Source organism: Chlamydotis macqueenii, chromosome 2 (assembly GCF_036417535.1).
Source record: "Chlamydotis macqueenii isolate bChlMac1 chromosome 2, bChlMac1.mat, whole genome shotgun sequence".
NCBI lineage: Eukaryota > Metazoa > Chordata > Aves > Otidiformes > Otididae > Chlamydotis > Chlamydotis macqueenii.
In genome coordinates, this window is record NC_141557.1 from 62,754,407 (window position 1) to 62,772,244 (window position 17,838).

General features: G+C 44.0%; 2 protein-coding genes across 3 annotated transcripts; both read right to left on the minus strand.

Moving 5' to 3' along the window:
- Positions 1-201: 201 nt before the first annotated feature.
- Positions 202-11,454, minus strand: RBFA (ribosome binding factor A). Of its 2 annotated transcripts, none has more exons than XM_086743128.1 (7): positions 11,295-11,454; positions 10,613-10,655; positions 9,783-9,959; positions 7,171-7,283; positions 4,826-4,910; positions 2,538-2,614; positions 202-957 (listed from the first exon to the last, which is right to left on the minus strand). In XM_086743128.1, the coding sequence occupies exons 1-7, from the start codon at positions 11,402-11,404 to the stop codon at positions 567-569; spliced, it is 996 nt and encodes a 331-aa protein (XP_086599254.1). In that variant the 5' UTR covers positions 11,405-11,454; the 3' UTR covers positions 202-566. The 2 variants fall into 2 exon arrangements, with proteins under 2 accessions (XP_086599254.1, XP_086599255.1); XM_086743129.1 differs by having other exon boundaries at positions 10,613-10,651; positions 11,295-11,450.
- Positions 11,455-11,908: 454 nt separating this feature from the next.
- LOC104478473 (uncharacterized) lies at positions 11,909-16,244 on the minus strand. The gene is made up of 5 exons (XM_010118820.2): positions 15,863-16,244; positions 14,620-14,791; positions 13,092-13,270; positions 12,453-12,549; positions 11,909-12,062 (listed from the first exon to the last, which is right to left on the minus strand). The coding sequence occupies exons 1-5, from the start codon at positions 16,242-16,244 to the stop codon at positions 11,909-11,911; spliced, it is 984 nt and encodes a 327-aa protein (XP_010117122.1).
- Positions 16,245-17,838: the final 1,594 nt, after the last annotated feature.

A 17,838-nucleotide genomic window follows, 5' to 3' on the forward strand; every position in this document is an offset into this window, starting at 1 on the left:
TTCACCTTCTTGTGGAAAGAGTTCCCCTATGAGAATTAGGTCCTCTGGATAATACCCTGTCCTGGTCTTTTGTGCATTGTCAGTATTTTGCATCCCTCTTCCTTCCCAATCTTAGAAGAACAAACACCATCACTTTGTGATTATTTTTATCCAGATCACTCAAAAAACAAAAAAAAAACCAAAAAAAAACCCAAAACCAACCAACCAAAAACCTAGACATTTTATTTCAACACAGAAACCATAATTTTACGGGAAATAATCAACAGAACTGCAAGAAGTTTTAACTCAGTTCTGCACTATGTACATTTTGTTATTACAAAACTGCTCTCTGGCTTAAAGTCCTACAACTGCAGCAGCTTGAAAGCTGCTTAACAGAATATCACAAATAGCATTTTTGGTTTTCTTACATACCTTGTGCTAGCAAACCTCCCCACACATGGCAAACCTATCAGTTTGAAAGAGGAAGTGGTAAACAGGCTGTACAAAACCAATCTTTCAGTATCTATGGCAGTCTTTTTTTTTTTTATGTTGGCAGCCTCCATTTTAAAGCGAGTGGCTTTTTCACTTCATTTCAGTTTATCAGTAGGCTGACTTCGAGTTTTGCCATCATCCGCCTCCAACTTGTTTTCATCTTCCTGTAATTCATCCTCCAGCTCATAGTCTGAGACTGATTCAGTGTTATCATCCCAGTACTCAGCTTCGTATCTATCCAGTAAGTATTTCTGTGGTGTAATGTCATCATCAGGAGGATTCCTTGTTTTTTTCTTTTTCATTTTCTTTTGAATCTTAGAAAGCTGCTGCTTCTGCTCTTCTGTCCAGGCAATGCTTTCTATATCTCTTGACACTTTCAGTCTTTTGTAGTCCATTATCTGCTTATTCAGCAGTTCATGATCAATACCAAAAAGGTTAGACCGCATGGGTGAATCTGAAGATTGAGTCGCTGAAGAGAACAGTTTACTGTGGAAAGGAAAAGAAATGTTGTGGATTTTTTCCCCCATATATATTTTAAGGGGCAATACTAATTGTGACAACTTGAGTAACAGAGAAATAAACTGGAGTTTTCAGTATCACTTTATTAATGCACCGTGTTCCGCATTGTTCTCCCTATGTTAAGGAGGAAGAGATATCACCGTACTATCTGCCCAAAGACAGCCTGGGTACATAGTACCCAGCGTGTCAGCGTGTCAATGGATTTAATGAGAGGAAGCCAATAAAGCAACTACACTCCAGATGAAACTGCTTATTTCTGGGAAAAGGTGTGCATAAGTAACAGAGTGAGCACTGGATCTGGGAGCCCCAATTAAGTTAGACTTCTCCCAGCTTTTCCAAGAAGTGAGAAGCAGTAGCCTGTGCCCAGAACGTGTCACACAGACGTATGAATGGCAGTGTATGGCCCCGTAAGCTGGGCTTAAGCATTTCCACAAGACACAAACAGAGGAAGATATTAGGCACCTTGTGGGAAATTCTGTCACAACAATGATCTTCCCCAAGAAGCTATTTCTGATTTGCACCTGAAGAACAGTCCTGTGAAACATTAAGGCACAAAAGGCATTTCCACCAACAGACTGCAGCACACAAGTGCAAGGCTGTTGGCTTTGAGAGCATCCAGTCCACAGAATCATTATCCCAATAGACTGTTCAGCCCTATCCTTCAGTAGCCAAAAATTCCTCACAGAAGAATGCTAACTTAACTTACCTTTTTTAAGATTTATCAGTAAAGTTATAACTCATGTAAAACAAACCAAACTTAGATCAGAAAAAAGTGGCCAAGTAGAGGAGTACTTGTAAGTGTGACGCTTTTATCGTAATGAGAAAATTACCAGTAAGAAACAAATATTACTGCTGCAAAGCATTTTTTAGAATTTAATTATCACAAACACATTGAGTCTTGAATTCTTAGAAACTCTAAAAATATTTCCCTCACAAAAGTAAATATTTGGGTCTGCAAGTAACAAGTCTGAGGACTATGTCACTCAGAGTAAAGACATCAAACACAGCTGATTGTGTTCTGGTATCACCTTATGCATTAGTTGCCTCTGAAAGCGTATACACTATGCTGTTACAAGTGACAATTCAGTCATTCTCCACACCTTAAAAGAGGTCCACTTATATATATATGTATAATTTAAACTTCCCGTTTCCATATTTGCAAATCTGTGGTCTGCAGCAAGGTAGCTGTGCACAAGTACCAACGATAAATGATAAAGAAAGCTTAAGTCACAAAATGCCATCCTCTAAATTTAATTTCTGGGATGATTACATATTAGTTTTGTCCGACGCTATTCTGTAGCCTTTTCTGTTAATAAAGGCCCCAACTCATCTCTTTAAAAACTGAGATGCCTTTTCAGTAACGTCTTCCAAGAAGTCTTCTCCCTTCTACTTTCTACTCCCTCATAACGCTATTTGCTGAACACTGAGATAACAACAATGTATATATCTAATTTAAATATACTTTCTGTATGTCAAATAATATCCAATTTAAGTTGGACCACAGAGACAAAATGTACACTTGTACAATTCTTATTCAAAAAACTCACCTAGAATCATTTTGAGATAAGGTTTCTTCCTCTTCTTCCGGAGGTCCAAAATCAGCAACTGACAGTAATTCCTCAATCTGTAAACACATGAAAACAATACACATTAAAGGTCCTGTATTAAGTTTACTTTGTTCATACCTACAGAAGAAACAGACAAGTATCTAACAGCAAATATTTTATTTTCTACATGTTTAGAATATTTAGCAAAACCATTTCAAAATAGCCTTTTCCTCCATTTACATGCAACTGCTTATACTTCTTGCCTGCCAAGTTCATGTCAAATAGCATAACTGACCCAGGTAATTCTAAAAAGTTTTTAGCCTTACAAACAATTGGCTAGGGAGTGTGTGACATATGTAATTTTTTTTTGTTTTATTTGGTCTTACTTCAGTCTTGCAAATCCTTTTTCGTAACATCCTTACACTGATATTTTTTTCACTCCTCCCCACTTTCTGCAAAGTTTGTATTCTAATACATGTAAATATTGAGTTCCCAACTCCCTTTTAACATGGCACCTGACCAGTAAATACTACAAATCTAGTACATTTGGTGCTTATAGACTGTACCTAATTGTGAAAATTTTATCTCATTTGAAACTTTTATTCCTGCTTTTCATTACACTACTTCCCTTCTAATTCAGCATATTATTCTAGGAGTTGAATTGTATGGTCATACCCTGTCTTCCAATACTGAAAAATCGGTTTCAGCTATGTTATTTCAAGCCCTGTTATTTGAATCTGTGGATTACATAAATCTGATGATCTGCAAAGTGTGAAAAAATGATCTATGTAAGTGCTTCCCAGTGCCATTCACTGACAGAAGCAACACAAGGAGGGTTTTTACTTGTCTTGTGTGGTTAACTTTCTTGGTGCCTATGCACTGAACTTGAAGGTAAGGTAGTCCAGGGTTTTTTTTTTTCTTCGTTTAAGAAAGTTTGAGAAACAGTGATTAATGGAACAGGTTCCACAATAACAGACTTGAAAGGCAGGACCTGCCAGAGTAGATATTTGTAGCTCAATCTAGGTATGTTAATAGGAGTAGTATAGTAATGACAAAGTGCTTTCATAATCACTCATTACTTGTTGTGTAGAATTTCTTGTGTTGATAAGGAGGAGCATAATAACGAATATAAACAGCTTTCAGAAGTGTTCAGTCCCATTCTGGTGCTTTTTGTTGATGCTAATGCAGGTGAAAAACATTTGCACTGTGGATCAGTATACTGGCATTAATTTTTTCTGTGGTCAGAATTTTTCTGACCACAGAAAGTTCAAGCATTTGACTGCATTTCTAGACAGTCTGAAGTTCCTGTTATCCCTTCCAGCTCTGCTAATGCACATCACATGAGCCCATAAGTCACCAACAGTAATTGGTTGTAATAGTAACACATCTCAGAATAAGGCACTTCAGGGCACAGAAATATGAACATGCTCTTTTCAATTAATGTTCTAAGAATAAGGCACTTCAGGCCACAGGAATGTGAACGTGCTCTTTTCAACTAATGTTCTTTCCATTCACATCAACAGCTTGAGGAGACTTTTTCGAAATCTCAGTGTTTAAGAGATCTCACTTCGCAGTCCTAATGACAGCAAATTCCTAGAAAACATCATTATTCTAGCAATATTTCAACTAGTTAACACTATCAACACCTTGAGAGAAAATGTGAAATAGTAAAGATACTTTTAAAACTGGGAAAAAAAAAAGTAGCACGAGTGAGCTTACATCCTCTATGCAAATATCTGCACTTCCCTAGAAACCTTTTAACAATTCACAGATGGAAAAAGGTTGGGGTAAAAACAAAATTAAAACTACTGGTTAGATTCAAAACATTTAAAAAAACACATTAACATTTAAAATGTGGAAGACAGCTCCTCAGACCCCATTTCTATAATCATGTATAACAATCTACAATCATGTATAACAGACAACTGCCTACCTTATATTATTCATTAAAATTGTAATTTCATTTTTTATCAATTCTTTATTGGCCCAATGATCTGGCCTACAAGCTTCTCTGAAAACTTCACTTCAGAAATTTTCATAGTAGCATCAAAAAAAGCTCATGAGGTGATAGCTACAAGGATTCTTGTACACTGTATAAAAGCATCAGTCTTACTCAAGATTCTTTGCTAAAATGCTTTGGAACATGAAAAGGAAAGGGTACAGACAAATACTGATTTTTAATGTAGATTGGCTGGATCAGCTCCCTCCGTATTCCTAAATATGAGGGTATGCTACACCGCCATGTTTGCATATCAGTATATTTGTACCTTGAGCCAGATTACAATTACCTCTTTTACAGCTGCAGCTTCTTTGTCTTTTACAAATACTATTGGGGGCACATTTCCTATAATCTGCTGACTCATCAGAAGATACCTGGCAAAAATACAGCATTCACCAGTATGAGTAACAGTACAGCACCTCCACAACAGATAAAATACGTTAAATTAATTCCAGCAGTACTGCAAATTTAATGATACTGTTTGCAAAACTTATAGTCTGATGGGTTGTCATAGTTCAGCCCCAATCGGGACCAGACTACGCAGTCTCTCTCTCTCACTCCCCCCACCCTCCAAGAGAACAGGGAGAGAAAATAAAAGGAAAAACGGCTCGAAGTTTGAGATAAGGACAGGGAGAAACCCTTAAAGTTACTGTCATGGGCACAACGGACTCGACTTGGGGAAAACTATTCATTTATTACTAAAAACAGCAGGTTAATGAGACAGAGAACAAGATAACCTCCCTCCACCCCTCCCTCTTCCCAAGCTTAACATTATCTCTACTACCTTCCCCTCCCGAGCGGCACAGGGGGGAAGAGGGAATGGGGGTTGCAGTCAGTTCATCACATGTTGTTTTACGCCACTGCTTCATGGTCAGGGGAAGAACTCCTCACATTCCTCCCCTGCTCCGTTGTGGGGTCCCTCCCACGGGCCACAGTCCTTTGTGAAACTGCTCCTGCGTGGGTCATCTCTTCCATGGGGTACAGTCTCTCCAGAACAGCTGTCCCAGCGGGCCCTCCACGGGCCACAGCCTCCTTCAGGCATCCACCTCCCCCGGTACGGGGTCCTCCATGGGCTGCAGGTGAATCTCTGCCCCTCTGTGGACCTCCATGGGCTGCAGGGGGACAACCTGCTCCACCATAGTCGTCACCACAGGCTGCAGGGGAATCTTGGCCAGGAGCCACATTACTCCTCCCCCTCCTTCTGAACTGACCTTGGTGTCTGCAGCTGTTTCACAAGAAAAGTTCTTCACAACAGGCTGGCAGACGCCTCAGAATCTCTTCACATCATCCATCTCCTCTCCACTTCTTGCAGCCAGGCTGGGCCGAGTCAGGCCCAGTCAGCCGCCTGGCGAGAGGCCAGAGGGTGAGGCCTGCAAGGCCCATGAGGCCTGCGCCTCCCCCTCTGCGCCTCTGCCCCCGCTCAGCTTCTTCACATCTTCTCTTCTCTCTTTTTTTTTTCTGTTTTCCCCTTCTTAAATACGTTATCGCAGAGGCGTTATCACGGAACATTCTGCTACCAATCGGCTCGGCCTTGGCCAGCAGCAGGTCTGCCCTAGGCCCAGCCACTGAACAAAGGGGAGCGACTTCTAGCAGTTTCCTACAGAAGCTACCACCTTAGGCCCCCCCTCGCTAAACAAAACCACAACATGGGTATTCATTCAGGTTAGTGCTAAGCAATAGATCACTGCAGAATCCCAGCTCTGAGTACTGGGAGCTGCAGCTCCCTCTGAGTACTGATTATATGAGATTTGTCTCCTATATGCACAGGCTGGCACGACTCTTTCCCCGCTTCATTTGGCTTCTTTATCCCCACTGTAGGGGTGAGAGCAGTCAGAGCTCTGACAGCAGAGCAAGACAACCAGTCCAACACACCAGCTGCAGGAAGGACTGACAGGGCTCCCCTCGTCTTCTTCCCAGCCAGTGACATTCCTTCTCAAAGAGTGGAAGCTGCTGGGAGTAGAAGAGAGTATTGTGCTGGAGCAGGAATTACACAGCCTAGGGAAACAGGGGGAAAGGAAATGGCTCTACAAGTACACTTCAATGTCACCTTCCTCATGGGCTGAAGTCCTGATCCTCCAACAGACTGGCTGGATAGCAGAAGGTAAGCCAAGGGAAGAGGCAAACAGAAAAATCTCTGTGGTATCCTGAAAACTCACTGGACCCTCTGCCAAAAATGAGTAAAAGCATCACGATACGCAGTAGCATCCCAACATTTTTTTTTTTTTGCAACAGTATTGTGAAGAATTTCTGTAATATCAGTCATGTTTTCTGGAGGTCCAAACTGTCCCTAGCAATGAGCATCATATTCTGGCCTGCTGTCGTGCACAGTATGTCCAGCCCACCAATGAAGTGAAACTTCATCCAAACTCCTCTTTCTTTCTGCTCAGCCCAGTCCAATTCTAGAAAAGCACAGAAGCCAAATATGCCAGCTGTGCTCCAGCAGGAGAATATACACCTGGTCTGACACAGCCATCCTTCCCTGTGAGGCTCATCACAGGAGATGCTCTGACTCCAAATACCTAAAAACCTAAAGCATCCTTACAGGCCAGACATAGATTGTTAGAAATACTTAAGAAATGGTACGACTACATGGCCATGAACTTATGAAGTGGTCTGTTTATCCCATAGCAGTACCGTATACGCGGAGCACTCTTCCGCAGTACACTTTCAACATAACTTTCTTTCTCCATAGTAGCACCAGGATTCCAGTATACACGACATGCTGAAAAGTTTGATGCCAGGGACACCTGCAAAAAGACAACTGTTTCTTTAAAATTACATATACACACACTTCATATACAACAAAGCCTCTAATTCATTAATAAGCATAGAATGACCCAAAATGGATATGTAAATTCTTAGAATTCTCTTCTTCCATCTCTGTTCTTAAGAACCATAATTACATGGTGCCTTTATAGAGGTAGAGCTTAACACCAAGTAAGATTCATATTCAGTACCTGAAAGGACATTTTTATTTAGGCAAGTGACTGTCTAATCTCCTCTTCAACTGAAATTAAATGTAGAAGTCTGTCAACACCTGTATGTTACTGACAGTGCTACACTGTCAGTAACACAGTGCAACAGTGCTACCACCACAAATAGTCCAGAATTATCATTTATGGCATGCTGTTTTGGAATATAGTTGAAAGTGTAAGTATCCGCTAAAGGAGGACCTGTGACACTGCCTAGTTTGTTGTCACCTAAAGTTTAGTTTTGATACTCACAGAAAAGACAACACCCTCCAGTGTAATGTAAGACTCTCCAGCTCTAAAGCCTGCTGGGAACCTCCAGCACCTGGACCTCCAGCTCACTAACAGATAATATTCATAGCTGTCATGCACGCAATTGGAAACACATGGTGTGCAGGGGCTAAAGCACACATGAGAGAGACTGACAATCTTCCGGAAGAATAAACTTCTGAAACACAAACTGGATTCTGAAAGGTTTCTACACCCTTCATCACATCTAGCAGCGTCCTACAGAACAGGTTCTGACTACGAGAGTACCCTCAGCAAACTTGTAAGAACTGATCTGGCTCAACTGAAGGAAGGAGTCAAGGAAGAGGGAGGAGAAAGCATAAACTACCCACTGGGAGGCACAGTTCAGAGGTCATCTAATCCAGAAACCAACTCTTCAAATACATAGGTGTCTACAGACATCAGCAGGAAAAGACAACTCCATTGGAGTCTTCTCAGGACTGAAAACTACATCACAGTCTACTGTTGACTGTGCTACTCTTTCCGAGGGCAGAATGGACTGTCCCCAAAAAAACAAAGTAGATACTCCTTTTTTCCACCATCAAATAACTCATCTTGGGAAACCCATCACTCACTAAAAAACCTATAGTAATCACTAACCAGCTGTTTCTACTGCAGGTTCAACCCTCCCCATCTCCCACACTGAGTCTAATGTAAGCACATTAAAAACTCTATCTAACACAAGCCAGTTCATCACCATCACATGAGTAATGTTATCAAGTGGATAAAACTTTGATGTATCAAGCCTAAAGCGTGATTCTTACCTGTATTACTGCTCTGTAAATTTACAAATTCTGATGGATTGCAGAAAGCCTACTAGGATATTTCTTTATCTAAAGGAAGTAACAATACTGGATCAGAATCTGCCCAAGAGTGAATCAGGACTGCGTCTCAGACACGTGCCAGTGCAGCACGAATACTAAGCACTACGCAGTTATTATAAAATCCGTACTACATTTGCAAGAAGGCTGTTTCTTTCCCTCTCTCATAAGTTGTTTAATTTACAGCAGTGTCTCCTGAAAGTGCTGTGGCTTGCCTACACCAGCCAGTGTTTTTTATGTGCAGACACGCCATCCTAGTTAGACAAGAAATCTTAAAGCCCTAGAGAGAAATACTGTATGAAGGACACTACACATACAGAGCCAAAACATTTATCTCGCCCACGTAATTTTAATCACTTGCCTGAAGACAGAATGAATTCAGCTGGCAAAAAGATCTGTTTCAATCATAAATGACAAACCCCTCATCACAAGTGCAGCTAGGATGTGCAATTTTTTCTATGTTTCTAACTAGCAAAACTAAGTCCATCAAGCTTTTAAGCCAAACATTTAATCTTAAAGAAAACATAGAAGAAAAAACTACAGACAACAAACAAGAATGTGGAGACTGACTTAGTTCCTGAATCAGAGCTTCAACATCCCTTTCAAACCCATAAATTATGACAATACTAGCTACACTTAGACATAAACTCCAATTCTTTCTGGAACCTTGCTCGCCAATGCCACTTTTTTTTAACTAAGCTCATGTCCCACTTAGGTGTTCTACCTGTGTAAAGATTCTGGTGAGGGACACAAGGAGGTATCAGCTCTCACAGAGCTGCATGAAGAAAAGACTCTTGGAAAGATACACTTATGTTGGCAAAACCAGGCTCGTCCTTCTGAAAGGGCAAGGCAAATAGCACATGTCTGAGTAACAGGAAAAAAAAAAAAAAAAAGGTCATACCAGGAAAATCACCACTTAGTTGGCCTAAGCTGCATTTGTATTATAGTGGCAAAGGTCTACTAAGCCAGGTACAACAGTGGCAAAGTTCTCCTACTATGCAAGGTGAATCCAGAGCCTCATCTTGCTATGCTGCGCCTCATCAGAAGCAACGCAGCAATACTCCTCCTGCACACATCACAACACCCAGGGGAGCTCCTTTGGTGTGCCATGCCAACCTCAAGGCGTAGTCAGAGCCAGCTCAACACAAGCTGTGGCTTTGGGACTTGCCTTGCAGATTTCCAGCTTGAGATCATAAAGTTCTTGATTAACTTCACAGGTAGTAATCATCTCTGTCACAGCTTTATAAATAAGACCATTCAAGACTCTGCAGCGTATGTTATCTTCTTTCCTAGTTTTTGTCTGGTCATCTTTCATTACAGAGGTCAAATTGGTTGGTTTATACATCTTAAAAAAAAAAAAAAACCACAAAACATTAATCAGCAGTTACAAACTGGTATTAGGCAATTATACACACTTTTGTGTACTCTACTAAGTATGCTCTTAGAATGCCATTATTGTGGCTATGATGGCTTTATATAGGTCTTATGTATGAGGTGTTTCAATAAAGAATGTTTCTGTTCACAAAATCTCTGACCTTCACGTATTACAGTCAAGGTTTCTTAGTTTATTATTTTGTAGCAAGTCATACAGCTCAATAAATCCATCTTCTAAAATACAACATGTATTAAGTGAAAAGCATTGCTTGTTTGAAAAACAAACATAAAAACTTGTTTTCCATAAAAGTAAAACTAAGCTGGTATACAGAAGTTTTAATCTGGATCAATTCTCTGCTATGGGCTCAAGAGCATGCAAGAGAATTGGTGCTGGCACGGATGAAAGATCAGCATGGAAGAGGAAATGGCCATGGGGAGCTGAACAGCTTCTCTTGACAGCAATGCTGGCATGTCATAGTGACACTGGAGCCCTAGCACTCCTTCGAAAAAACCTGCTCTTTCTGCACCAGAAAATGCTTTTCCCAAAGTTAGACACAATGGCAGAAGCACAAGCTTGTTCCTGCTGCCACAGATAAACACAGCACCTCAAAAGCTTCCACTTACCATTTTAGATCCCAGGGTAGGGCTGTCATACCAGAACTTCTTTCTTTTAGAAAAAGGAAAGGAAAACAGCTTTACCCTTCGGCAGCTCAGAGAAACAACTTAAAATGCCACCCGCCCGCAGAAACACGACAACACCCAGGTTTTCCTGTCCCCAGGTCGTTTTCCCCACAGCAGTTACCGGCCCGGGGGCGGTGCGGGGGGTAATGCTTCCCGCCCACGGCCGAAACTGCCCCTGGAAGGGGATGAAAGCACAACGGTGCAGGTTTAGAGACGGGTGTAACCCGGCGCAACACTGAAGCACCGCTACCAGAGCCCCCCGGACACCGGAGGCGCCGCTCACAGGGCGACTCGGGCTGGGCGGCTCGCCCCTAGGCTGCCGGCAGCCCCACAACCCCTCTCACGCAACTTCACCCAGCGCCCACCGACCGCCCCGCCACGGCCCGGCCCGGCCCGGCCCGGCCCGGCGGTGCGGGCACAGGCCGGCTGCGGTACCGCCTGCCTGCAGCGGGCCGGCCAGGCCGCAGGCAGCCCCGCGGCAGCACTGGCGGCCCAGGCCGGCGGAGGCAGTGCAGGCCCGGCAGCCCGCCCGGCCCCGGCCGCCTCACCCCTCAGCCAGGCCCAGCCCGGCGGGAGGGCCCGCTGCTCACCAGCCCCCGGTGCCGGCCGGCGCCCCCGCACCTACTTCTTTTTGCGGAGCATTTTCTTCAGCAGGCCCCTGGAGCCTCCCAGGGCGGCGGAGCTGCGCAGCGCCCGGCACCATGCCGGCACTGCCGCCGCCCGGGCGCTCCACATGCGGCCGCTGCAGCCCGGGCCGCCGCTCCCTGTGGCGGCCGCGGCGGCTGGGGCGGTGCCGGCTCCCCCTGGCGGTGCGGCGGCCCGGGCCTGCAGCGCGCCAGCGGAGGCGGCGGTAACGGCCGGGCCGGTGTGCGGCTGCGGGCGGCCCCGTCGGCCCCGGGCCGGGGGGAAGGCGTCTGAGCTGCCCTGAGGGCCCGAGCTGGGGCAAGGCTCAGGCCGCGCAGGCCTGGCTGGCCACTGGCTCCGTCCTTGGATGGGAGCAAAATAAATTACTCTGATGTAAGACTATGCACTCCTCAGTTCTTCGCTGAAGTTCATGACAGAACACTGCAGTTTTACACACAATATTCCTTTTAATTATTTAAATAAATTAAACACGTGCATCATACATTTTATCTGTCTAATATGCATGGGTTCATTACATGAAGAGTGATCAAATTACTGTGTTTTCCTCACACCAAGATAAACTCTAATGGCAATTAACATTAAATGCAGGCTGCTTTACAGTAATACTTCATTAGGGACAGGAAGACCCGCCAGACTTGCTTGTATGCTTTCCACCATGTTTTCCATCATAAGGCGGTGTGTCTTTTTGGTGGCACCTCCAATATGAGGAGTTATTAAAACATTCTTCAGCTTTAACAAAGGGTGATCCCTGAGGAAGGAAAAGAAACACTGAGCTACTCGCTCACAGTGCATTCATCGGTTATTTCAACACCCGAAGGGAGCCAGGGAAATATTTTAAATAATAATTAAAAATAAAAACTAATTGCATGACCCAAGTACACTCAGAGGAGTTCAAACTGCTCCCTAGCTTGTGTTTTTCTAACGCCACATGCAGGCATTTTTAATGCCTCCAAGTGAGTCAGTCTGAATTTTGTTTGGCTAGGATGGAAGGATTGGGGACATCGTTTCAGTGGGACTAGTGCAGGTACATCATGTACTCCTAACAAAATCGTGTAACTTCTCGCATGCTCACAAACTTGTACTTCATTTGAACCACACACAAACACTCAGTTTTATTTAACTTAAATACATGTCCTACCTTGGCAAAGGTTCAGGATATGTGACATCCAGACCAGCTGCCTTAATAATTTTGTTTTGAAGGGCTTCCACCAAAGCGTCCTGATCCACAGCCAGACCTGGGTTACAGTAAGAAAGATACTCTTATTTTCATATTCCGTACTGTTCTCTCACCATCTTTTTGGGCATGGTGGTCAGGCAAACAGCAGGGCTAGTGATGTTCACAAAGCAGAAGCAGGTGAGGGAGAGGGAGAGGGTAGTGAAGCAAGAGGAGAAAGCTTGGGTACGTGCGTCAGAGTTGGACAGTCAGGAATTGTAAGAGGCTGTGCATAGTGCCATAAAACAAAGCACAGTGCCAGATTCCAGGGTGGGTTGTGCCATCTTGATGTGTGTTAGCAACAATGCTGCACTAAATAAAGAAAAAGCTTAAGTAGGAGATTCTAACTCTCCAAGCTCACTAACATTTTAGAGACCTACTTGCTCATAATTACAGAAATGCTTAAATGTTTTGCTGAGATATGACCACAGACATCTAAATAATCCAGTTATCAGATAATTTACTGGAAATTTCAGAGTAACAGACTCTATATTAGGGCTGGATTTTCCCAGGACTTTTTATGCCAGCAAACCATAATGCAGTTTTGATTCTTTTGCGCCCTACCTCTGCTGATGTTAATGAGAGTCGCTGTGGGTTTCATCAGCTCCAGCTCCCTCTTCCCAATCAGCTTGTGTGTCTGTGGAGTCAGGCTCACAGACAGCAACACAAAATCTGACTGCTGGAGCAAGTCGTCTATCTTCTTACAGTACGTAGCTCCAACAGCACTTTCTTCTTCCTTGTTTCTAAGGGGAAAACTCAAAATCAAACTTCAGGAGTAAGCCAGAAGAAAAAGTTCAAATTGTCATTAGAGAAAAGGTTTCTTAATTGTTTTCTTCACTCTGTAGTGCAAAGCAGTTGGCCAGTTATCTGACTGAAACTCAGTAAAGAAAAATGTTTAGCTGTTTCCCACAATACCAAGTGCACTATACACAAATGTGCAGTACTATACCTATGGGGATGGAAACTGAGAATAATAATTTAAATATGCATTTTTTAAATAATTTAAAAATGCATTTGTGTCACAGCTTCTCATTGTAACAGGGATTCTTTTCCAACACAAAAGCAAGACTGAGGTTTGACATTAATTCCTTTCCCTGTGAAAAGTAACTTGTCTGAAAATTACTGAGGAAACCCACAAGACAGGGCAGGGGTTAAATCTTCTGAAATTTGTCTCAGCAGCAGTCTGTGTGCTCTGTGCATCAGTGCTGGTTCACTGAAATCACATGCTGCAGGACCCGCCGGCTAGCATTCAATCCCTATCAGGAGATCTGGGGGCGTGAAGCTCCCATCAGATTCCCACAAAAGAAGAGGATGGGATGGGCCTGGTAGGAGTTGTGGCATATGCGAAGGGCAGATACACCTCACCTAGAAAACAGCAAACTGGCAAGTCTGGCTCTTCACTGTCAGCTGTGGAAGGGCAAGATGTCTCTGCCTGCCTCCCTGCCTCACCTAAGTCACAGGAGCTATGTCCTCCCAGCCTGTTTCTCCTTTCCCCAGTCTATTGGAATGTCACCAACATGACAGGAAGGCCAAGGGAGCCCTGACTCACAGGGAGACCAGTGAGATGTATCTCTCCCATTCCTCCCTGACTTTGTTTCTGTATAAATTGGGAAATTAATGACCATTTTGAAGCAAGTGTATGTACTTTGCCACTTAAAATAAAGAGCCAAGAATAAGGCAGTGACCCCTTGTCATGGCTCTGAGGGCACCACCAGACCTGTCTGTCGCTGCCCAGCCCCTCAGGGCTTCTCCACATCCCAACACCCCATGGCAGCCCACCCTGGGGCTGTCAGCCCCTGCCCCAGCGATGCTGCAGCAGGTCTGGTTTCCAACTCCCTGCAGCCCCAATCTGGCCTCTGCCCTGCCTTACCACCATGACCTCGCCTGATGATTTGGACTTTTGGGTGAACCCAGCCACAATCTATGGGCCCTGCTTCTTCCTGGCACAATATTTAGTAACAATAGTGCAAAGAGCACATCATCCTACCCTAACACGGAGAGAACAGGAAATCAGTTTGACAGTGAAAGGCACAAATAACGTTTAAAAGCAGCAATAAAATAGACTTTCCATGGTGCTGCCAACCGGCTTTACCTCTGATGCCTGTTGTGGTACAAAATCTTCATTTCAAAGGCTTTGGCTCTCTGGGCCACTTTGTAGCCAGTGGTGCCCATTCCCACGATTCCCAGGGTCATCCCAGAAACCTCAGACCCCAGCCAGTCACTGGGAAAGTACTCCGTATCAGGAGAGACTGCCATCTGGTAGCCTTGGAGGAGGGAAAAGAAGGAAAAATGTAATATAAAGGATGTCCTGGCATCTGGTTTTACTTTTTTTTTCCACTTCTTATTGTATGACAAGGCAGAAGCAGAGGAGAAGTAACATAACGTTACTGTGTTTCTGGTCAAGAAGTTAATAATGCTGCACTGCCAACATGACTTCTGACATGGATTTCTTTCTCAGGATAGAAACATATCCAGCCCCTCTTTGGCAGACAAGGAACGTAAAGCCAAAGCAGCAACCTCCCTCCCTTCGATGTACATCACACACCTGCCCATCAACCCTCTCTGCCTGCAGTACACTGCTGAAATGCACCTCGGCCACACAGCTGCTCACTCATCAGCAGGGCTAATGAAACTGCCAGCGCCACGGGTGTCACCTACATTGTAAGCACTGAATGGTGCAACTGGTGAATCAGTTGTAGTATCATCAAGACTTTCAATAAGGCCAAAATTTTACTCCCAGCTACCTTGCAGATACATCAAAGTTGGCAGGGAAAAGAAAGAGAGAGTGTGGTGGACAGATTTCTGGACAGCTTGTTCAAAATGACTCAGATACAGGTCAGCTTGGCAAAGACAGGTTTAAAGTCTCCTTGAAAATATCTAATTTTAATCCCCTTTTATTAAAACTGGAAAAGCAAGACTGCTGTGAACAAGTAGAACGAGTAGGCAGGTTTGGGCTGAGGGAGAAGGCCTGAAGTTAGGGCTGTCTGAAGAAGGAACACATCTACCTTGCTGACACACTTGTGTGGAAATGGTATGCACTGCATGCAAGTTATTGTCAACGTGGCAGATTTGTCTTAACTTTTTCCTCATCCCTGTGTTTTCATAGAATCATAGAATCTTTAAGTTTGGAAAAGACCTCCAAGATCATCAAGTCCAACCATCAACCTAAAACCACTATGTCCACTAAACCATGTCCTGAAGTGCCACGTCTACATTTTTTTTGAACACTGTATTTCTATTTTTAAGCTTACCTTTGCATCAGCACATACTTTCTAACTGCATATTTTGAAGAGTCACCTTTTCTATGAAAAGACTAAAAGCATTTCAGTTATTACCTTCCACAAGCCTCCTGGAACATGCCAGCATCAAAGCCATCCCCAAGTCTGCTGTGTCAGTGGAAACAACAAATGGAGTGTTGGACAGTTTCACACCGTAGCTGGAGAGGAGGTCCAGGTCTAAGTGATCTATTCCCATTCCAGAGCTTGCAACTATCTTCAAGTTAGGCAAGGTCTGGAGCAGCTCTGCAGTAATAACTGGTCTGTGATACCACATAAAAATGGCTCTGATCTTTTCACTAAGAAATTCTTTGTTTTCAAGATATTCTTTCATGGTGATGAGATGAAAATGTTTCTCCAGAAATTCAACATAGTCTTCGTGTACTCCATGCTTCCCTCTTATACAGTCAATTAGCACATATGGCAGTTCCTGACCCTCCATGCCCTACAAAAGCAATGAGAAAGCAAAAGGACATGTCCTTAAGTGACCCATTATACATTTTAAAAAACCAGGAATTGATTGGATCCATTACACGCAGTTTTCCCACTTGATGACAGAGCTGGATAAAGATATTCCCTCCCACATGGAAAACTTTTCTAGTGTTCTTCCTGTGCTATTCAGAAGGATGTTCAATTTTTTATACAGTCTTGTTAGTAAGACAAGAAAGCATTGTTTCTGGCTTATCCACTATACTAAGACTGGAACAAGAGCTACCAGATGTTACTGCTGTTCAACATCTAATGGCCAAAGTCTTGATAATTTAAGAATGTGGCCATGTGAGTGGGGAAGGGTATCTTTTAGCCCCCAAGTTCTGCCCTTCGTTGCCACCTATGCAACCATATTAAGTAAGAAGGTCGTTACTTCAGGAAAGGCCTTGTTTAATACAACAGAGCTATAATTTGTCAACCATGGATGCTGGGGTTATCAATTTACCTTCTGAGCATGAGCTTACCCTTTTTTCCCTCGGTCTTCCTCCGTGCCCTGTCAGCTCTTCACTCTGCCGGCTCTGGAAAGAACGGAGTCTGTTACCTCAGGGGAAAGAGGCAAGACCAGCGTGTTGCCTCCTAGCCGGGGCAGGGACCTGACCCCCAGCGCCAGAGCTGCCAGGCACCAGGCACACGGTGCCAGAACCGTGCTGGTGCCACACGCTGCCGCTGGGGCCCCAGGAAGGTGAGGGCAGAGAGGGGCCGGTGGCAGGGGGGGAATGGGGAGGAGAGGAGGTGCACCTCAGACCCCTTGGAGAGCCCGGGGAGCCACGGGTGTTCACAAAGAATTGTGTGCTTTAAAAAATGTGTCGTGTTTCTGCCCTGGCAGTAGTTTCAAATTAATGGGGACTTTGCACTAACATCAAGCACACAGTTTTTTCCATCCCGCCTTGGAATACCGGCAGTGCTCTGGTCTCTCTGTTGGTCATTACGATGTTTGCACGTGAGTTAATGAGGCACAAAGAGTTGTCTCTGACCAGCAGACACCGGATCTCATTGCACATGTGAAGGTCTTTTCTGACCTAAACGATACTAAGAATATCCTTAAAACCTCTCTTCCAGAGCTGAGCAACTAGGGCGGGCTCAGGTGCTCAGCCACTGCAGCCAGCCGTTATCCCAGCTACAGGCATTCCTGCGCCTATCTCAGCTGCGAAATGCATGGAAATTTTCCCAACACAATTACTTGGACCATAAATCCCCAGGGATGGAGGCTGCCAAGCACAGCTTTGATATTTTGGTCACTAAACGTATACTGGAGTGATCCCCCTTGCTGTGCAGGTGGCCAGCAGACACTGGAGAGGGTGGCCTGGCTTCTGTGGGGAGAACAGCTCAGGAGCCAGGAAATGCCGCTGCGGTGGGCACCAGGGATCTCTCTCCTTCCACACTATGGAATAGCCAGCAGTTGCACACTGCTGTGTCTCTCCTGACTACAGCAGCACTTTGCAAAAGAATGGATTACAAAATTGTGTCTTCTTGAATTCTGCCAAACACATTTTGATATGCTAAACATTAAGACATTCAAGTTTAACACCAAATCCTCTGTAAAATAA

What these genes read in the sequence shown, in the direction of transcription:
- RBFA (XM_086743128.1), bottom strand. Translation starts at nt 11,404, where the DNA reads ATGTGGAGCGCCCGGGCGGCGGCAGTGCCGGCATGGTGCCGGGCGCTG. An exon ending in AAAATGCTCCGCAAAAAGAA is followed by an intron (nt 10,656 to 11,294) that starts GTAGGTGCGGGG and finishes TTTTTCTAAAAG; the next exon opens with AAAGAAGTTCTGGTATGACA. An exon ending in TTATCTCAAAATGATTCTAG is followed by an intron (nt 958 to 2,537) that starts GTGAGTTTTTTG and finishes TCCTTTCCACAG; the next exon opens with TAAACTGTTCTCTTCAGCGA.
- LOC104478473 (XM_010118820.2), bottom strand. Translation starts at nt 16,244, where the DNA reads ATGGAGGGTCAGGAACTGCCATATGTGCTAATTGACTGTATAAGAGGG. An exon ending in TTCCAGGAGGCTTGTGGAAG is followed by an intron (nt 14,792 to 15,862) that starts GTAATAACTGAA and finishes CCCTCCTCCAAG; the next exon opens with GCTACCAGATGGCAGTCTCT. An exon ending in TCTCATTAACATCAGCAGAG is followed by an intron (nt 12,550 to 13,091) that starts GTAGGGCGCAAA and finishes ACTGTAACCCAG; the next exon opens with GTCTGGCTGTGGATCAGGAC.